This window comes from Pezoporus flaviventris, unplaced genomic scaffold (assembly GCF_033815535.1).
Source record: "Pezoporus flaviventris isolate CSIRO_AGI_PZ_B2104156 unplaced genomic scaffold, CSIRO_AGI_Pfla_v1 ptg000054l, whole genome shotgun sequence".
NCBI lineage: Eukaryota > Metazoa > Chordata > Aves > Psittaciformes > Psittacidae > Pezoporus > Pezoporus flaviventris.
This window is the reverse complement of record NW_026892602.1, coordinates 703,135-724,173: the sequence shown is the minus strand read 5'-3', so window position 1 is coordinate 724,173 and position 21,039 is coordinate 703,135. Positions and strand designations below refer to the sequence as shown.

The window sequence follows — 21,039 nt, the reverse complement described above, 5'->3', positions numbered from 1 at the left end:
GTCTTGAATCAGGGCTCCACTTTTCTAGATCTTGTGTGAGGAACAGAAAAACAACTTTTATCCTAAATAATTCAAATCCTAAGAGAAAAAAAAAATCTATATCTGTTTATGGTTTAGAGGACTGAACCAAATCTTACATAGTCTTACATGAAAGCAAACTCACAGAGGTGACCTGTGCTTTTGTCCTACCTTTTTTATTGGAGTTAGCTTTTTTCTTTTGTGTTCTAACTTGCACTTGTTTTTATTTCAGTGGGCCTATGAGTTGGGCCACGCTGCAGAGGAAGCAGTCAATATCCCACTCCATGCCTGTGAACACTTCTACATCCTGACGCATCCTTTGAATGAGCCTCTCGCAAGCAACTTGCCAAGTAAGGCTTCTTCAGTAGTATCTCACTTTTCTCCATGAATTATACCTGCCTTTCCAAGGGGACATCTAGTTTATAACAAGAAGGCCAACTAATAGCTATCCGTTCTCAGCTCATCTGGGATTGTGAAGTGCATTCTAGCTGAATTGCTCTAGCAATCCTCTTTCAGTGGTAGAAAGAATCTCCTCCCTTATTCTTGGGAAAGCTTTTGTCACAGAAATTGATTTTCACAGTTTTCAACTTAGCAGGAGAATGGTCATGGCTCTGGCTTCACTAGTAGGTGTGTCTGAGACTTGGATTGTTGCATTTGTGGGCTGGGGAGGGTGCTAGACTTGGCACTGTGTTTTCCTTGCAGGCTGCTGTCCCTAAGGGGCCCATCTATTCCTTTCCTTCAGCTGAAACTAAGGCCTTACAATGGCATTTACATGTCTATGAACTGTAGGGGCAACCAGACACTTGAGGTCGTTGCTCCTCCCCCATGTTCTGGCTTTTCAGTCTCTTAAAGAAGAGCCCCTGTGTTTAAAAACTGTGGTTGGGAAGTAAAAAGCTTTGCTTATTTACTCTCAGTTGTTAGCAAGAGTTTCTGCTTCTAGTGATTAATGTATATATTCTCCAGAGAATTCACCTTTCTAACCAGAGTCCCCAGGTGCTTCACTTTTACTTGACTGAGTAATAAAAACAAAATTTACTAGCACATACATACATATATATATATAGTGTGTATATGTATATACACACACACACACAACTTTTCTGTACAGGGAAAAAATTGCTATGGAACATGTCAGCTGGTATATCATAAATGCTTCAAGCTGATTACCACTGGAGGAAGCAATCCAGACTTGACTCTGTGTCCTCACTCCAGTGCTGCTCACTTTCTTTGTGCTGGTGACCTGCAGTAAACTGGATGAGTGATGCATCCCCATTAAAATTAACTGTTCTAAAATTAACTGGAAGAGGGGGAGGGCAGGACATCTCTTGGTGCAAGGTCTGGTTTTGGGTGCAGTACCAGTGTAACTAAGCCAGTATATCATAGCTTATTAGTGCCACAAGGGATCTGACTCCCTCTTGTGTCCTCCCACTCATGGTAACACTGTTCTGCTAGCTTGGGTGCTTTTCAGGTTCAGTTCAGTTTACTCTGCTGCCCAAAAGTTAGCATGCATGGTTGTGGCGGGAGTTAATGCTGGTTTGATAATCTATACTGGCCCACCAAGGTGTCGTGTGAGAACCAGAATGGTGTGACATTGTGGGGCTGGTGGACTGAGGTTGACCCTTCTCATGTCAGGCGGTAGCTTGGCCCAGCTACCAGATGGGGTCTGGTGGCATGGAACAACAGCCCAAGACAGCTGTTTCTTCTCTCAGTTCCTTTCCCACCTCTTTTCTTTCCTCTGCAGCGGTTGTAGACCCAGATGGCAGGATCTACATACGCAACTGGCAAGGTGGTATCCTATCAGGAGGCTTTGAAAAAAACCCTAAACCTCTCTTCACGGAAGGACGGAACCAGCTGGAGATTCACAACCTCCAGGAAGACTGGGATCATTTTGGTATGTTAGGGAAGAAAGATTCCCACAGCAGTGAAACACCTGGCTTCAGCAGGAGGCAGAGTTGGCAACGATGCAGGCTGTTGTTGACCAGCCAGGGTGTGTCTGCCTGCACCTGAAAGGTGTGGGAAAGATTAATGTTGTCTCAGATTCATTCATCTCTTCATTTCTCAGTAATTTGCACTGAACTCCTTTATCAAGGACTGCCTTGATAACTGTCTAGTGTTTAAAAACACCCACTAACCCTCAGCACATAATAATTTCCTATAGTGCAGTAAGGTGCTACATAAACTTTCCAGCACTCTTCCATTTAATTTGATTTTTGAGTGTCAGGGCCACATGCTGCTCTTCTTGTGACGCTGGACATTAACACTGTTGACCTGCCACGTAGCTGTGGTATTTTGTTTCTGCAGCTCTCTTCAGTGCTGGCTGCCAAGTGCATTTCCATCAGTGACAGTTGCTTGTGGACGGAACTTGGTATTACTCCTTCCCAGACTTCATCCCACCGTTGACAGCAATGGTTTATTCCCATTTTATTTAATTCTGTTCTTATATTTTGTGTGTACTTCTACACAGAGGGCTCTTTCTGTTCTTTCCCTCTCTTATGCCTGGTAAGTTTGTGTGTGCCCTCTCAGTTTAAAATTTGCCCTTTTTTCAGGGATTCAGTTTTCCCTTGTGAGTGCACATGCTCCTCTAAGTGATTCTAGGCATGGATGGATTATCACGGATTTCTTTAGGCAGTGGTATTATGTTCTTCCAGCTACCGCCCAGGTTAAATTGACTAATTTTACTTTCATTTGTGAGATACTGTATTCATCCAGGGGGTGGGGCCAAAATGGGGTCCAGTTTTGTGCTGGCATATGCTAAAGGGTTTTAGATCTTGCAGGACATCAGATCTTCTTGATGATACTGGCTTCACTAATGAGTTGCTCGAGCTCTGCCCCTACTTCATCTTTGATTTTCTTGGTACTGCTGAAATGAAAAGGCACTGCTTGCTGGCACCCACAAATTGCCCACGTTTCGGAAGCAACTGCATTCTATGTTCTAGCATTACCCTTTTATCAGTTCAAACATACTGAACAGTTGAGCAGAGTCAGAGCTTACTCAGCTAGTATTTGATCCTTTTCTAGGGCTGCAGTTGCTGTGGCTTGAGCTCTTGTGCTACTGCTTTGATCTCTTTCGTTGAAACACCATTTGATTTTAAAATAGCCTGTAGAGTTGCTTAGATATTGGGCTGCATACAAGAATAAATCTAACTAATCCCTCTTTATATCAATAATTAAAAATAACTATAGCTAAAGCTCTCACTCTGGAATTCTAATGCGTGAAAGAAGAGAAAGTGCAGGTCAGAAAGATTGGTTTTGTTTGTAATTTCTTAGATAATGTGAAATCTTATTACTGCTTACATAAAGTGAGGAGGAGTATTAATGCTGAATCTTGAGGGCTTTTACCTTGAGCACTATGCAAAGGTAAGTTATGGTGAGAAGAAAAAACCAGATAGCTTATCCCTTTATTAACACTCCCAAATGTCAGACTGTGGAGAATTACCAAAGGACCTTACCAGCGTGACTGGGCAATGAAGTGGCAAGGAAATTCAATGAGGATAAATGTGAAATGACGCAAGTCCAGGGGGTTGGTGTGAGTACTATACAAAATGATGGGCTTTGAACTGACCTTGAGGTTGTATTAGTTCTGTGAAGACATAGCTGAGTAGTACTTAAAGCAAAAGACAAGTTAGGAATTATTAAGAAAACACAGTCATATAACAGTCCTTTGTTTGCCAGACACCAGTTGTTATTCTAGGCTGCCTTTCTCTAGAGGGCATTGTGTGACCAGAGAAGGCCTGGTGAGAGGCTGCAAAAGGCCGAGCAAAGCTTGGAAAAGTTTCCAAGCACAGAATGTCTGAGTGGGCTGGGGAAAAGAGATTACAGAAGGGTAATTGATGGAGGTCTAAGAAATCTTGAATGGGAGGGACTTGATGGAGGGGAATCTTCTGCTTATTGTCTCTTCTGTTATTCCAACTGGGAGGCATCAAAAAAGTTAATTGAGCATGAATTTCAAAACAAAAGATGGTGATTCCTCATACAACAAAAACAAATCTCTCAATACAACAAATCCTAAACATGTGGAGGTCCTTGGCGCAGTGTCTGTGGGGTTTTTTCATGACTTTGGGGAAGATGGGTCAAGTACTTAGAAGAGAGATTGAGTTAAGAGTTACTAAAAATGTAAAAGATACCAGGTTTTAGGAAATCCTCTGAGCTGATAGTAAGTGGAGGCAGAGTGCATGGGACAAGCATCATCTAGATTTGTGTGTTCTTATTTCTTGCTAGATACCCAGTTGATGTCTGTTTCTGTTGTTTTCCCTAGCAAAACTGAACATACTCTTGCAGTGTTGAGAACAATGGTGGCCCCTTGGTCTTTACTGGTATGGCTGCTCTTATGGTATGCTGAGGGATCTGTTTCAAGTAGTTGATTCCAGCAGGTTAATGGCTTGTCCTGTGACCGTATTGAAACACGGAAGCAGTTTCCATCTGTTCAGATACTGACTCAAAACTGTGGTGCTGTCCAGTTTGACGGTGGAGTAGCTGATGTGTCAAGACCAAAGGTTGTGACTTTTTGTCTTTTTTTGTATGTCTCTAGAGCCACTTCTGGGTGCCCTTCTGCGCAGGATGCCAGATTTGGAGGCTCTGCAGATCATGCAGCTCGTGAACTGCCCAGAGTCCTTCACACCAGATATGCGATGTATCATGGGAGAGTCACCCACTGTTCGAGGCTACTTCGTTCTGGCTGGCATGAACTCAGCTGGTATCTCATATGGTGGGGGAGCAGGCAAGTAAGTAGTTTATGGCTGTTACCTGTTTAAGTATGGTTTTAGCCAAGAAAAGAGTGCTCCAATGATCCTTCTGTGTAGAATGTTCTTGTATCGGTCACTTCCCCTCTGACAAAGATGCCTCTTCTGTTTCCAACTTTAGTGAAAGAGTGGAGCCATTGCTATGTTCTGATTATGTTCTCCTGTGTGTATTCCAAATCTCTGTTCGACTCTCCTCAGGCATCACATCTTGGTGATCAGCAGCCTGCTGGGGATCAAGTAAACTTCCTTAGAATTAACTGGTTTTACCTACCAGGAAGAGATAAAAGCTTAGCTAAGCATATATTCCCTTACCTTCCGTACTCCAGGATCCCCTTTATTATCTGATTGAAGTCCTTAGATCATTCAAGTTGACACAGCAATTAAGTTCTCTGAAAGCGAGTCTGGTGCAGATGAAGCACTGCATATGGGATGCCAGTGCTGCCAATACTGTTAATTAATGACTGTCCTCTGCCAGTGTACTAAGAATGGAATAGTTTCCCAGTAAAATCTAGTTCCTGTGTTCATGCAGACAGTTTGACAGGTGAAGAAGTGTGATCCCAGCAGCAAAATTACTTGCAGAATGATCATCCCTCCCTCTGGCTGCCATTTGGTTTTGGCGACCCAGCATCCCTTCTGCCATACAGCCTTCTGAACAAGCTGCTTATTTTTCATGTCAGGTCTTAGTATATGTGTTTGTCTCCACTAGTTTCTGTCTGTTGTCTAATAATTTAACTCACCAGGGAAGCAACTCATTATTAGTTTTATATGTCATGTGAAATACAGAGAATCTTTGCAGTGAGGTTCTCTAAGAGTCAGAATAATTCGTGAAGCATTATTTGTTTGATGCTACAGCCTTGAGACAAGCAGCTAAACTTGCTAATGTAACTTCTAATGATCAGTCTCAAACCCCTTCTTTTTGTTTACTGACTGTGAACATATCCTTCTGCTCTGCTTTGGTCTGAGCTGCATATGTCCTTTAGCTCTGGAGCATGCCTTCCTCCTTCACTGCTGGAAGTGGAGCTAAACATAACTTGGCTGGCAACTTGTGCCAAAGCGTGTGCTGTCACTGGTGGTTTGTGGCTGAGCCTACACCAGGTACTAAAAAATGACAAAGCAGTCAACCTCCTAACTCTAACCTAAACATACTCAGTACCTCTTTTTGTAGCCCAAGGATTTGTCTAGTGTCACTTAGGCTACCTATCCAGGTGACTTCATTTACAATGTGTCAGTAACTGCTGCCATATATATTTGTTTTGGTTTAAGCCCAGCCTGTAACCCAGAACCACACAGCTGCTCACTCACTCACTCACTGCCCTTCTTCCTCCCCCTGCTCATGGAGGGATGGGGAGGAGAATGGAAAGAATATAACTCCTGTGGGTTGAGATAAGAACAGTCCAGTAACTAAGGTATAACACAAACCACTACTGCTACCACCAATAATAATAATGATAAGGGAAATAACAAGGGGAGAGAATACAACCGCTCACCACCCGCCAACCGATACTCAGCCCAACCTGAGCAGCAGTCTAGGCTTTCTGAGTGACTCCCCCCAGTTTATATACTGGGCATGATGTGCTGTGGTATGGAATACCTCTTTGGTTGGTTTGGGTCAGGTGCCCTGTCTCTGCTTCGTCTTGGCTTCCCCTCCTCCCTGGCAGAACATGAGACTCAGAAAGTCCTTGGTCAGAATAAACATTACTGAGCAGCAACTAAGAACATCGGTGCTGTCAGTGCTGTTCCCAGGCTGAAAGTCAAAAACACAGCACTGCACTAGCTACTAAGAAGGAGAAAAATGACTGCTACTGCTGAATCCAGGACAGTATCCAGCCCAAAGCTGCTGAGTTCATCCGGTCCATGATACCAGGCTCCATCTCTTGTAACAGTCTTCCAGAGTGGAGAGACACTGTGCAGTGTTGGATTGTTGCCTGCTGATGACACTGCGAAACTTATCTGGTCACTGCTGAGCTTGTCTGATTTCATCATTCCCTGTTGGGATGATGGTCAGAGGGAAGTCAGGGCCAGTCGCTAGTGACCTGAAGGCATCTAGTTGGTGGGCTATAAAAGTGCTACATAGCAGGCAATAGCATATAATTGAGTTCATTGGCTGTTTTCCCCTGAAATCCTATCCCCTTGAGGTACACACTGGAATTCCCCATCTTCCTGCATTACCCACCAGGTATATCCGGGTCCCTGAGCAAAAAGCAGTCCCACGAGTGTGTTTGCCTTTACCTGAAGAACGAATAACCCAGACTGTCTTCCCCAGCAAATTCTTTATGTGCACCACAGGAGCTTTATCCCCCTCTACAGTATATAAAAGTTCTGACTGGGCTGGGCCAGCCCTGTTGGCAGATCCTCTAGTGTTGACCAACCGGGTGGCCTTTGGTGTGTATCCCAGTGTTTGAAAGTTCCCCCACTCGTTGCTCTTAGTGTAGTTTTTAACAGCCCATTGTACCATTCCATTTTCCCAGAGGCTGGTGCATGGTAGGGGATGTGATATACCCACTCAATGTCATGCTCTTTGGCCCAAGTGTATATAAGGCTGTTCAGAAATGAATCCCATTGTCTGACTCAGTTCTCTCTGGGGTGCCGTGTTGCCACAAAATCTGTTTCTCAAGGCCCAGGATAGTGTTCTGGGCAGTGGCATGGGGCACAGCGTATGTTTCCAGCCATCTGGTGGTTGCTTCCACCATGGTAAGCACATGGTGCTTGCCTTGGCGGGTTGGTGGCAGTGTGATATAGTCAATCTGCCAGGCCTCCCCATATTTATACTTCAGGCATCATCCTCCATACCAAAGAGGCTTTAACCGTTTAGCTTGCTTAATTGCAGCACATGCTTCACATTCGTGAATAACCTGCGCAGTAGTGTCCCTTGTTAAGTCCACCCCTCGATCATGAGCCCATCTATATGTTGCATCTCCGCCCTGATAGCCTGAAGTGTTATGGGCCCACTGGGCCATAAATAGTTCGCCCTTATGTTGCTAATCTAAGTCCACCTCAATCTTAGGAGCTTTATTCACTTGTTGATTGTTCTGGTGTTCCTCAGTGGCCCAACTCTTGGTACATGAGCATCTACATGGCATACCTTCACCACCAGGCTCTGCACCTGGGCAGTGATATCTTGCCACAGTGCAGCAGCCCAGATGGGTTTACCTCTGCATTACCAGTTGCTCTGCTTCCATTGCTTCAACCACCCCCACAGGACATTTGCCACCATCCATGAGTCAGTATAGAGATAAAGTACTGGCCACTTTTCTCGTTCAGCAGTGTCCAAGGCCAGCTGGATGGCTTTCACCTCGGCAAATTGACTCAATTCACCCTCTCCTTCAGCAGTTTCTGCAGCTTGTCATCGGGGACTCCGTACAGCTGCTTTCCACTTTCAGACAGTTTATTATATGCTTCAGCACACATCACCTCCTCCTCTGGTGACATTCCGAAATCTTTGCCCTCTGGCCAGCCCATGATGACTTCTAGAATTCCTGGACAACTGGGATTTCCTGTTTGAGCTCGTTGTGTAATTAGTGCAGCCCACTACTCCATGTGGCATCGGTTGCATGATGTGTAGGGGAGACCCTGCCTTTGAACATCCAGCCCAGCACGGGCAACCGGGGTGCCAGGAGGAGCTGTGCCTCAGTGCCAGTCACTTCTGAAGCAGCTCAAACCCCTTCATAGGCTGCCAGTATCTCTTTCTCAGTTGGGGTATAGCTGGCCTCAGATCCTCTGTATCCCTGGCTCCAAAAGCCAAGGGGTCAACTTCGAGTCTCCCCTGGAGCTTTCTGCCAGAGGCTCCAGGTAGGACCGTTCTCCCTGGCTGCGTGTAGAGCACATTTTTTACATCTGGCCCGGTCCGGACAGGTCCAAGGGCTACTGCATGAACTATCTCGCGTTTAATTTGCTCAAAGGGTTGTTGTTGCTCGGGGACCCATTTAAAATCATTCTTCTTCCGAGTCAGGTGATAGAGAAGGCTTACAATTGAACCATAATTTGGGATATGCATTCTCCAGAACCCCACTGCACCCAAGAAAGCTTGTGTTTCTTTCTTATTAGTGGAGACATTCTTATTGGTGGAGACATTCTTATTGGTGGAGGCATTGCTGTTATCTTGTTGATCACATCTGTGGGGATCTGTCTACATCCATTTTGCCATTTTATTCCCAGAAATTGAATCTCCTATGCAGGTCCCTTGGCCTTACTCCGCTTTATGGCAAAACCGGCTTTCAGCATGATTTGGATTATTTTCCTCCCTTTCTCAAAGACTTCTTCCGCTGTGTCGCCTCACACAATAATGTCATCAATGTATTGCAGGTGTTCTGGAGCTTGCCCCTGTTCCAGTGCAGTCTGGATCAGTCCATGGCAGGTGGTAGGGCTGTGTTTTCACCCCAGGGCAGTCGGTTCCAAGTGTACTGGACGCCCCTCTAAGTAAAAGCAAACTGTGGCCTGCTCTCTGCTGCCAAAGGAATTGAGAAGAATGCATTGGCAATATCAGTTGTGGCATACCACTTGGCTGCCTTTGACTCCAGTTCGTACTGAAGTTCTAGCATGTCCGGTACGGCAGCACTCAAGGGTGGTATGACTTCGTTCAGGCCACAGTAGTCTACTGTTAGTCTCCACTCCGTTAGACTTTTGCACTGGCCATATGGGGCTGTTAAAGGGTGAGCAGGTCCTACTTGATTACTCCTTGGCTCTCCAGTCTACGGATCAGCCTACGGATGGGAATCAGGGAGTCTCGATTGGTACAATGTTGCCACCAGTGCACTGTTGAGTTAGCGATTTGCACTTGTTCTTTGACCTTCAGCAACCCCACAACAGAAGGATCCTCTGAAAGACCAGGCAAGGTGAACAGCTGCTCAATTTTCTGTCTCCAAAGCAGCAATACCAAAAGCCCATCAGTACCCTTTTGGGTCTTTGAAGTACCCTCTCCTGAGATAGTCTATGCTAAGGATGCATGGAGCCTCAAGACCAGTCACAATAGGGTGCTTTTGCCACATCTTCCCAGTCAGGTTGATTTCAGTCTCCAGTACAGTCAACTCTTGGGATCCTCCTGTCACTCCAGAAATATAAATGGGTTCCACCCCTTGATAGGTTGATGGCAGGGTATACTGTGCACCAGTATCTAATAGAGCCTTATACTTCTGTGGGACTGATATGCCAGGCCATCTGCTCCATGCACTCCTGTAAATCCTGTTGTCCACCTGGCTGGAGGCAGGGCCCCTCTAATAGTGATCACACAATACTGGTCACTTACACCATGTAGAAAGAAAACATGTCTTTATCACAGGAGCTGGAGTAAAATCAGCTCTTCCACTCGATCTGGGAACCTGCTCACCAGAGACTGAAGCCGCAGCTTTCATGGGATGATAATCCTTGACCTTTGTTCTCCTCTTCAATTCACGCACCTGTTCCTCAAGGGCTGAGGTAGGTTTTCCATCCCACTTCCTCATGTCTTCTCCATGATTCCGCAGGTAAAATCATAGGGTGACCTGTGGCATCTATCTCCTATATCTTCTCTCTCAAGCAGTAGTACACCTTTTGGTAATAGCCAAGACGTGGGCTGGTACATGTGGGGAGCTGGATAGATCGGATAGATGGTCTCTCAAGTGTTTGAACTCCTGAGACAGCTTTTCTGCAGCTGAAATGATGGAAAGGGTGAGATTGTCTTCGAACTTTCAGAGTTGACAAATCACTTCATCCACTGTTGGTGGTACTGCGTCATGCCAGGTTGTTGATGCCAATGTGTAGGCATATGATGATGGTGAACTCCATGTAAATTTCCGCCATATGGGTCATGTACATTCAACTTCATCTGGATTTACAGATGCATTCCCAGCATCTGGCCTATCTAGATTGTCTCTACAATGGCTGATTCCCTCAGAGACCGGATGCCTTTCTCTGTCGCGGTCCAGTTGGCCGCACGACTTACAACATCATCCTTGTACAGAAACCTTTCTTTCACAGAAGAGAAACTGTGAAAAGAGAAACTGTGAAAAGAGCACTGCCAAGAGCCACCTCCAAAGGCTGATGGACTGTGTCTCTTTTGCAGTCACTTTGTTGATTCCCCCTTCCCTAGCAAATGATCCCAGCTGCTTGGCTTCCTTATCTTCTAGTTCGTGACCCTCGGCCCCATTGTCCCACCTTTGGAGCAGCTAGGTGATGATGTGCTCCCTTGGTTGATGGGTAAAATCTTTTCGCATGTTCCGTAGCTCAGTTGAGGTCCAGGGTCGAGGAGTCACCTCTTCTTCTTCCTCTTCCTCTGATCCACATAATAATAATTCTTGTTCAGATGCTGTCCCATGTAGTAAGTGTGTTGGTTCTTCATCTTTCTTCACTGTACAGGTTGCTTTTTGTGCCTCTTATTTGCTTTTCCCCTTATGTACAGGGGCAACCAGTATTGGCACAAATTGGTCCTTTGGTTTGGCTGCAGTGATTATCACTGTAGTTGGAGTGGCTGCAGTATCTGTTGTTGGGGTTGGTGCAGCTGCTATGCTTGGGGGTTGCTACTAGCACCAGCAGCTGTGCTGTCTGTTGCTGTCAGGGTTTGAGTGGCTGCTGTACTTGTCACTGGGGTTGGTGTAGTTACTGTGTGCTGTGCTTGGGGTTGGAGTAGCTGTGTTTAATGTTGCTTTGCCATCAAATCCAGAGACATCTTTTTCCCTTTAAAGGTGCCGGATAGTGTTGAACAGGGCTCTGTAAGCGTAGGCCAAGCCCCAACACATTGCTGTGATTTGTCCCTCTCTGGTATGACAAGGATGACAACACACCTCACTTAAGTGTTTCATTAGTTTTTCTGGATTTTGCACTTGTTCAGTGGTGAAGTTCCAAAGCACTGGAGGGGCCCACTGGCCTAGATACTTGCCCATACGATCCCACGCACCCTGGCAGTCATGACTGCCCAGCCTCAGGGAAGATTTCTTGGGCCTCCCATATCGTCGTCTAACCCTAGGCAAGACCCAAACCCAACTCTGCTTAACTTTCAAGATCAGACAAAATGGTCGTGGATAAAACACACTCTGTATGCATGCCAACATGGTGATACCCATCACAATCAGTGGGCAGGTCTCAAGGGTACCCAAACACCATTGAAAACCTTCAGAACACTCAAGTGATGCTGTAAATAGTCTGGTGGGGGAGATGGGGGTGTAAGGGAATGTCTTCTTCACAGATTGACCACCCGAGGAGGAAAAAAAATGTGTAATTGCTAAACACTTCTACTATATACCTCCCGAAGTACAGAGATGATGACCACACTGGGAAAGCAAGCCAGATCAGTTTCATGATCAATGAGTCTGTTGTATTACAAGTCATGTAAAGTACAGTGAAATAAGAAACTTAGCCAAAGCCCCCCAGGCGATAAACACTAAACCAGCAAATACCAGCTGTGAGGTATGACATGCTGAAACTCCGAGATCAAGAGCAACAACTTTGAGAGGCAATAAATCAGCATTGTGAGGAGTGACTATTAATCCGAAACAATGAATGCTTATCACAAATACGATTAGACACACACCGGTCAGATCTGTTGTTATCTCAACCCTTTGTGCCCCACATTGGGCATCACAAAGAACTGTCATGGTTTAAGCCCAGCCGGCAACCCAGAACCACATAATCACTCTCTCACTGCCCCACTTCCTCACCCCAGCTCCCAGAGGGATGGGGAGGAGAATCAAAAGAATGTAATTCCCACGGGTTGAGATAAGAACAGTCCAGTAACTAAGGTATAACACAAAACCACTACTGCTACCACCAATAATAATAATGATAAGGAAAATAACAAGGGAAGAGAATACAACCGCTCACCACCCACCGACTGATACCCTTCTAGTGATCTAGCCCTTCTGGGTAGCTGCCCCCAGTTTATATACTGGGCATGATGTGGTGTGGTATGGAATACCTCCTTGGTTGGTTTGGGTCAGGTGTCCTGTCTCTGCTTCCTCCTGGCTTCCCCTCCTCCCTAGCAGAGCATGAGACTCAGAAAGTTCTTGGTCAGAATAAACATTACTGAGCAACAACTAAAAACATCGGTGTTATCAGCGTTGTTCCCAGGCTGAAAGTCAAAAACACAGCTTTGCACCAGCTACTAAGAAGGAGAAAAATGACTGCTACTGCTGAACCCAGGACAATATTTTATCCTAATGAGAAATTAATAATTTGGAAATCTGGTTTATGAGCTTTCTAAAGGGAAACCTTTCAGATTGTGCTAGTGTTTAGAATACCATGTTAGTTGTCTTCTCTCTCCCTACTACAAGCAATTTTCATGTCCAGATTGCTTTACTTCTGACTTCAAAGCTAGACTCATTCCCTGAAGACATTTGCTGATCTCAGTCTTTGTTTACTTCTTCCATCAGGTACCTGGCAGAATGGATGGTAAATGGGTATCCCTCAGAAAATGTCTGGCCTCTGGATTTGAAACGTTTTGGTACCCTTCAGAGCAGTCGCACTTTCCTCCGTCACCGTGTGATGGAAGTCATGCGTAAGTGAGGTCTTTGCATTCAGTGCTGGCCAGCATATCCAAGATTTTCCTCTTCGCTGCTGTCATCACTTGGAGAAATTTTGCTGCTTCCTGGCCTCCTTTGTGGCAATACAGCCTCTCCCAGGAGGAAGGAAGGGGTGGTGGTTTGTTTTTTTTTGTTGTTAGTGACATTCTTACTAACTTTTCTCAAGGAAATGCTGTTGGTACCGTGCTGTCTCCTGTTTCTGTCCCTTGCATTTGCTATGGGTAAATTTTTGCATGTCTGTCTTAAGATCCAGCCTCATAAAGTGATGCCAGGGTCTTAACTGGGAATATTACACTGTCTCAAACGTTGTCATTCGTTGCACATCATTACAGTGTAGAAATACCATCGCTTCCAGCTTATGAGTATGTGATAAGGTTATCTTGCATCATTCAGGAAGTCTTTGTAAACATACTCTGCTTTCTCCTGCCACAGTTTGTAATAAATACCTTGCAGAACAGATTTGAGATGTCATTCCTGTCTAAAGCCATATTTGGTTTCCTCTTATTGTTTGATTATCTGTCCTGGAAAGTGTGGACAGCTTCTTATCAAGGTTCAGATGAAGTGCTCCACAAACAGCAAAAAAGGAACAATTACCTGAATACTAAGTCTAAACTAATGTGTTCAGGTGAAAGCAGAAAAGTTGGGTTAACTGTTAGCCCTGCTACATGTAGGAAATCAAAACCTTATGCTTTGACCTTCCTTCGAGAAATATCACTTTATACTCTGGGTGTTATTCTGCAGTTGCTTTCCAGTAGAGATCTCAATTCTGATACTAGAGAATCACTCTAATTGTTACAAGAGAGCTACTGTGTTCCATTTCTGCAGTGGTACATTCCCATTCTAATCTATACTTCCCACTCTTTCAGGAGTACCAATAGCACATAATGGCAGTAAAATAATAAAATCGTTAGCCATGAGGCAAAAAAAATAGAAGTATTCAGTAAGAAATATTTGGTTTATCTTCAATTTTAAGCAGTTTGTAACCTGCCTGGAAACTTAACATTTATAAAGAAGTATTCAAGCATCCTGGAGTTATTAATTCCCCTGGTAACCAGGGAGGTTGCTAACTTGCTTTCTAAATAAGAATATTCTGTATTGGCTGAAAAGATATAGGACCCTTTTCAGTTTGGAAAAACTTCAGTAATTAGAAGAGGCTGAACTGTCAGTATTTAAGAAGGTGAATTAGATGATCTCTGTAGCTGTGGGCTGCCTACCCCAGCATAAGTGGCTGATATAGTGTGCTGACAGGGAAGAATCATGCAAAGTTAATACTAGTTGATATGGCTTCATGAAAAATAGAGAGGTTCTGTTATCTTGACAGTGTTTTCATGAGACCATAAGTATCTATAAGTACTCTGTGCAAATACTGCTACTCTGATTTTGAATAGCTATAAACAAATCAAAACAGATCTGTTGATTTTCAGAAATGGGAGAGGAAAGTCAGAACTGTTTTGAGGGAATTTTATTAATGGTTCAGATATTGGTAAGTATTGATAATCTGGACAAAAAGTTTAGATAAAGATAATAATTTTGCCTAATTATGGATCTTTATGACCTGTAGCCCTGATGTGTGATCTGAAAGTTCCCCGCTGGGACTTCCAGACTGGCAGGCAGCTGCGTACCTCACCGTTGTACGACCGTCTGGACGCTCAGGGAGCGAGGTGGATGGAGAAGCATGGATTTGAGAGAGTCAAATATTTTGTGCCACCTGGTAACGGTGAGATGACATTTTCCTCTGCCTTGTGGATCTGTATTGGTCTGTGTAAGATCTTATTTCATCCAGTTGATTAATTGTCCCTTTGATTGTTCTTTATATTAGATCTGCTGGATTTGGGTCAGAGCAAGACCTTTTACAAACCAGATTGGTTTGATATTGTGGGTTCTGAAGTTAAGTGCTGTAAGGAAGCGGTTTGTGTCATCGACATGTCATCTTTTACCAAGTTTGAAATAAGTGTAAGTACCTAGCAAGTGACAGAATTTCAGCCTAGTAGAGGTGGCCCTTAGACATAGAATCACAGAATGGTTTGGGTTGGAAGGGACATTAAAGCTCATCCAGTTCCAGCCCCCAGGCAGGGACACCTTCCACTAGACCAGGTTGCTCCAAGCCCCAGCCAACCTGGCCTTGACCACAGCCGCAGCTTCTTTGAGCAACCTGTGCCAGTGTCTTACCACCTTCACAGGGAAGAACTTCTTCCTAAGATCTCATCTTGGTCTCCCCTTTGTCAGTTCAAAGCCATTCTACCTTGTCCTGTCCAAGGGCCAAGACAGGCCCTTGTCAAAAGCCTGTCTCCAGTTTTCTTGTCAGCCTCTTTAGGTACTGGAAGGCTGCTATGTAAAGTCTCCCCAGAGCCTTCTCTGGGCTGAACAAGCCCAGCTCTCTCAGCCTGTCTCCAGAGCAGAGGTACTCCAGCCCTTAGAGCATCTCTGTGGCCTCTTCTGGACTTACTCCAACAGCTCCACATCCACATTTATTTTATTATTGACTGTTTTTGCAGAATTCTGTGTTTACTGTTGAGGTTAGCTAGAGGAAGTTAAGCTGCATGACCAAATTCAGGACATACCTCAATATTTAGCATAGATTGCTTTTTGTCTGTTGAGGGCCCAGTTTATAGAAATACTAGCTTAGTCTATAAATAGAATTTGACCCCAAGCACTATGGCACCATTGTACGCTTCAAACATCACTGTCACTATTATTACAAATAGAAAAAAATTGGGCCAGGATGTTGATGCCGTCTTAAACTGCCCCAGTGGATTTGCCCTGCTCAGACAGCTCATCTGACTTGCTGTCCCTTTCAATTCCTGTAGTCTACAGGAGACGAGGCCCTGGAGAGTCTGCAGTATCTCTTCTCCAATGACCTGGATGTGCCGGTTGGGCATGTTGTGCATACAGGCATGCTTAATGAGAAAGGAGGTTATGAGAATGACTGCAGCATAGCACGGCTGAGCAAACGCAGGTGGGTATGCAGACAGCATCTTTATCCATCACCCTTCAGGTGTTAGAGCCTTTGAGAGCCCCTTAATGAAGATCATAAACTTTTTGCCATTGTAAACTAAAAGGAAAAGTTGCAGTTTTCCACTTGTATTCCTAATTCAGTAATCCCAGTGAAAGGAACCTCCTAAATTTACAAATATTGTGGAAAATATGCCTTTTTCTGTGACTACAGATAGACAGCATCATTAGGCCTTCAGATGGTTAATTTCTCAACTGAAATGCCAATTGTTTTCAGCAGTCATTAGAGTTTATTAACTTAGGTAATCATTTGAAGTGCAAACTACATGGTTCCTCATGGGCTTCTGGCTAATCTCCTCATTCAAACTGTGTGCTGATGCTGCTACTTCATTATTTCACTTATGTTGCAATACAGGTGCTCTTAATGCTCAGGTCTTCTGTATCTTGTGACTTTTTTTGTGCTCTCTGGTGCAAACGGACGTGATCACAGGATCTTACCCTTTGACTCAATGGTTTGGGTTCTCTTTGGCACTTAATAGAAAAACTTTCTTCATGGTCATGTCCCAGCTGAATGTTGGTTTTATGTCTCTGGAGCATTTTCTGTGTGTGCTTTCATTGTGTTTGTGTGAAAGCATTCTTCTTTGCTGCTCTTTCAATTAGAAACAGCTTTTCTTTCTCTTCTGTCTGCATTCATGCATTGCTTCTAAGTATTGTCCTTCTCTGTGTGAAACCAGTAGCTTTCCGCCTTGCCTAGTCTTTTCTGCAGATGTTATCTCTGTCAATAATGTACTTTAACTCACAGTTTGTGTGAAAGAGAGCTCCACAACAAGTAGCTCATTTTCACATATCAAGCGGAGTTCTTTTTTTGGAAACTGCTAATAATAACCACCACTGTGTGTGGCAAGGCTTGAGCTGAAGCAAGAAGTTGCTGCGTGAACCTTGCACACTTCTGACTGCTGGAGCAGACAATCGCCTGGCATGAAGAGCTGTGAATACCTTCTTCAAAATGATTGTGGCTGCTGAGATACTCTGTGAACTTTCTGTAGAACTGCCTCTGTTCCACTTCTAGTCACTTCTTTTCACCAGACTCTTACTAATGCTCGAAGGCTGGGGTTTCTTGTCTCATCAGATGTGATGGCACTGATCCAGAGGTTTTAGCTGTGTTTTTTGTGTATTTCAGTCCTGTTAGCTTGGAAGCTACCAAATGACTCCAGTAGTTCATGAACAAAAAATTAACTGAATCATCTTGTGGCTGTCCAGTCACTGTTTTTTGGTTTTGTCTGTTCCAGCTTCTTCATGATTTCCCCTACTGACCAACAAGTTCATTGCTGGGCCTGGCTGAAGAACCACTTGCCTGATGACAGCAATCTGACCATGGAAGACGTGACCTGGAAATACACAGGCAAGAAATGGCCGAAGGCTGACCTCCTTATACAGCCTGAAATCACAAGTGGTGTCCTGTGCTGCCTGCCAGTCAATTGTCTAAAGCATCCGGACTGGTGGCTGGGTCTCTTGTCCAAACAGCGAAATGAAAACAGCAATACCAAGGCTTCCTTCTAGCAAGCCATGGGCTGGGAGACAGCTTTCCTTTCCTGTGGACTGTCAGGAGAGAGAGCTTAATGACTTTTAAAATTTGGCTGGCCAGGGTGCTGGGACATCTAGTCTAGGTCAGGCTTTGCCAGGAAAGGCGGGATGAGATGATTCTTCAGCATTCCTTCCAACCTGGGATTCTGTGGCTCTTCATTCTTAAATGTAAACTTAACCTATTGGTTTGCTAAACGTGTAAGACTTCAGAAATTGGGGCACGTGCTTATGCAAGTTAGACACCACAGAAGTCTCGTCTTAATAGTGTTACCTTCCCCTCTTTAGCTCTCAATCTGATCGGCCCCCGTGCTGTGGATGTCTTGTCAGAGTTGTCATATGCCCCAATAACTCCAGAACACTTTCCCTCTTTCTTTTGCAAGGTGAGTGAGTGTGTTTCTTTCCTCCTCACCCTGCTAGGCTATGTGAAGCATGTGTGGAAGGAGGGGAAGAAAAATATTTTGGATAGTTAGAGGGAATTTAGATTTACATTATGTGTTTACTGCAGTTACTGAGCTAGGCTGGTAATGAACTCACTTTAACTACTTCTTTTTGGGTTCTGCTTCCTAAATACATAGATGGATACGCATGTGTTCAGTATTTCACTCACTTGGCTTGGTGCCATTTGATTTCTTGGCATATTTCATATAATCAATTACGAAGCTGTCAGTCAGAGGGGCAGCTGGGGTTGGTGTCTCAGGAGTCATTGTCTCCTGTCACGATAAAAAGCAGAGCAGATAGCTGCTGTTCAGCTTCTGCCTTTATCTGGAATACAAGCCTGTGTCCTGACCTAGTTCCAAGGCATATTGCCAAGTGTTATGGGTAATGTGACATCACAATTTGAATTTCTAAATTCAGAATTTTTTGCAAGTGTGTGCTGGTGGTGAAACTCAGTGAGGAAGGGGAAGAGGGCTGGCCGGTGTGGTTTGTGTTATGCATTGTGCTCCTGGATCTCTGTGTTGTGTTCCAGTTTGGATGATTTCACCCTTCTGATTCTGCAGGAGATGAGCGTGGGCTATGCTAATGGCATCCGTGTAATGAGTATCACTCACACAGGAGAACCTGGATTCATGCTTTATATCCCCATAGAGGTAAGAGTACACTGTAGCCTTAGCTAGGTGAAACAGTCGCTTGCATGCATAATCAGAAACACTTGCCAGGTTGGCTCAGGGTAAGGAGGCATGAGAAAGCTGCCTGCAGGAGGGGGAGAGGGTAGTTTCCCTGCTTTGTAGTGCATTCCAGTTCGGAAGACCTCTTGTACTCCAGCAGCAGAGCACAGCAACAACCCTGGTGATGTCGAATGCTGTTGCTCTCTCCTGGTGCTAGTGTGCAGTTCTGTGTGTCACCCTTCCTTTGCAGTATGCCCTTCATGTGTACAACGAGGTGATGAACATGGGACAGAAGTACGGGATTCGCAATGCTGGTTATTACGCACTCCGCAGCCTGCGCATTGAGAAGTTCTTTGCATTCTGGGGCCAAGATCTGGATGCTTTTACCACTCCTATGGAGTGTGGACGTGAGTTCCAGGTCAAGCTGGACAAGGTACACCACCACCTCCTGCACTGGAGTGGGTGGGAGGGCAGTACTGAAATGAAGAGGCCTTAATCCATGTGGATAGATGTTATTGTTACTGTGTACAGTGCATAACTGTAACCTATGTTATTGTACTTCAGGAAGGTGCAAAAATACTAGAAACATTCTGTCTTCCTCCTTTCTGGTCTGCATTCCCAGTGGTGGGTGCAGTATCCTGGGTCACTTCTGTGTGCCATGTGCAGTATGGTGGAGGGTGATGCATACTTTACGGATGCTCAGAGTTCATGTTTCTCGCAGTTGTTTTCCCAGTGTGATGAAGCAAAAGCCAGCCTGTGCGCCAGTGGGCATTTAATAACGTTAAATATGAGGACAAGCACCAAGAACAAGTGCTTTCTATTTTCACTAAAACAGAGTAGTTCTTTATTTTTACTGAAACAGATCAGCATAGAATTCGATCTTGCTTTTGTGGTGGCAAGTGATGCCACTGTCACTTGCTTATCTGCTTTTTTGCATTCTTTGCGTGAGCTGAAATGCTTGAATCAATTCGAGAAAGGAATGCAGTGATTGGGATATTAGTTTTCATATGTTGTCACAGTTTCCCTCTGATTTGTAAACCACAATGGACTTCTGGAATCAGAAAAATGGCAAAAACTAGAATGGTAATGGGGTTTTTGCTGTGGTAAAAATGAGAATTATTTTTTTAAAGGCATATTTTCACATACATTTTTGTGTCTTTTTAACATGTGGAACAATGAACATGGCAGGAAAGCTTCTTTCTGAGTGAGCTGTTTGTGTATAGAAGCAGCCTGTCTTGATAGGGCATAAGCTCCAAGCATAAACTGATCTTGTGTCATTAAACTTTTCTGCTAAAACTCAACAGATGCTACAGTTCATGTTCCTTCCATCAGCTGATGCTTCCTGTTCCCCACAGGGAATGCAGTTTGTTGGCCAGGAAGCGTTGCTGGAACAGAAGCAGAATGGTGTATACAAGCGTTTTACCATGTTCATTCTTGAGGACCATGACACAGACGCAGACCTCTGGCCCTGGTGGGGGGAGCCCATCTTCCGCAATGGCCGCTATGTGGGCAAGACCACCAGCAGTGCCTACAGCTACACTCTGGAGCGCCATGTCTGCCTTGGCTTCGTGCACCACTTTGATGAGAAGACAGGAGAAGAGCTGGTGGTGACAACTGACTTCATCAACCAGGGCGAGTATGAGATCGACATTGCTGGGCACCGCTTCCAGGCCAAAGCCAAGCTTTACCCCTTCAGTTCCTTCTTCACACACCGTCGCCGCAAGGATGAAATGGAACTGAGTGGCTACCAGGGGGAGTAGTGCTGACTAGACTAACCTGCTCCTTTTCCCAAGCTGGAGTCTTCTCCCACCATCTTCCAGTCCTTTCTCCGCACCCATATATTTCTTTCTTTTCCTTTCTTGTGTTGCAACTTTTAAACTTTTTCCAGTGTGTTAAATTTTGTATATTTTAAAACTTTAATTTTCAAGCTTTCCCAATCCGGTCTGTCTCCCTCCTTCAACCCTTTGCTTGCCAGGCTCTCCTGTGCCCCAGTGGACGAAGCACAGTGGCACAGATGCATCCTGAAGTCCATGAGAAGCCTGTACAGGAGTGAACCCCACCAGAGGCCCTAACCCTGTGGTGATGGGAAGGGTTCAGGTGAACCTTCCTGAGGACTAAACCCTTCCCATCTCTTGGGAAGTGCAAGTGCAG

General features: G+C 44.8%; 1 protein-coding gene across 2 annotated transcripts in view; it reads left to right on the top strand.

Annotated features, from left to right (window-relative positions):
- Positions 1–20,825, top strand: part of PDPR (pyruvate dehydrogenase phosphatase regulatory subunit) — a 28,364-nt gene extending 7,539 nt beyond the window's left edge. For both annotated transcript variants that reach the window (XM_061468920.1, XM_061468921.1), the window contains 12 exons: positions 251–368; positions 1,760–1,909; positions 4,547–4,739; positions 13,097–13,221; positions 14,808–14,963; positions 15,066–15,199; positions 16,054–16,202; positions 17,488–17,600; positions 18,068–18,162; positions 18,781–18,870; positions 19,139–19,321; positions 20,244–20,825. In XM_061468920.1, coding sequence (XP_061324904.1) covers positions 251–368; positions 1,760–1,909; positions 4,547–4,739; positions 13,097–13,221; positions 14,808–14,963; positions 15,066–15,199; positions 16,054–16,202; positions 17,488–17,600; positions 18,068–18,162; positions 18,781–18,870; positions 19,139–19,321; positions 20,244–20,648 — 1,911 coding nt within the window. In that variant the 3' untranslated portion in view covers positions 20,649–20,825. The remainder of the gene's footprint in view (positions 1–250; positions 369–1,759; positions 1,910–4,546; positions 4,740–13,096; positions 13,222–14,807; positions 14,964–15,065; positions 15,200–16,053; positions 16,203–17,487; positions 17,601–18,067; positions 18,163–18,780; positions 18,871–19,138; positions 19,322–20,243) is intronic.
- The last annotated feature ends 214 nt before the right edge of the window (positions 20,826–21,039 follow it).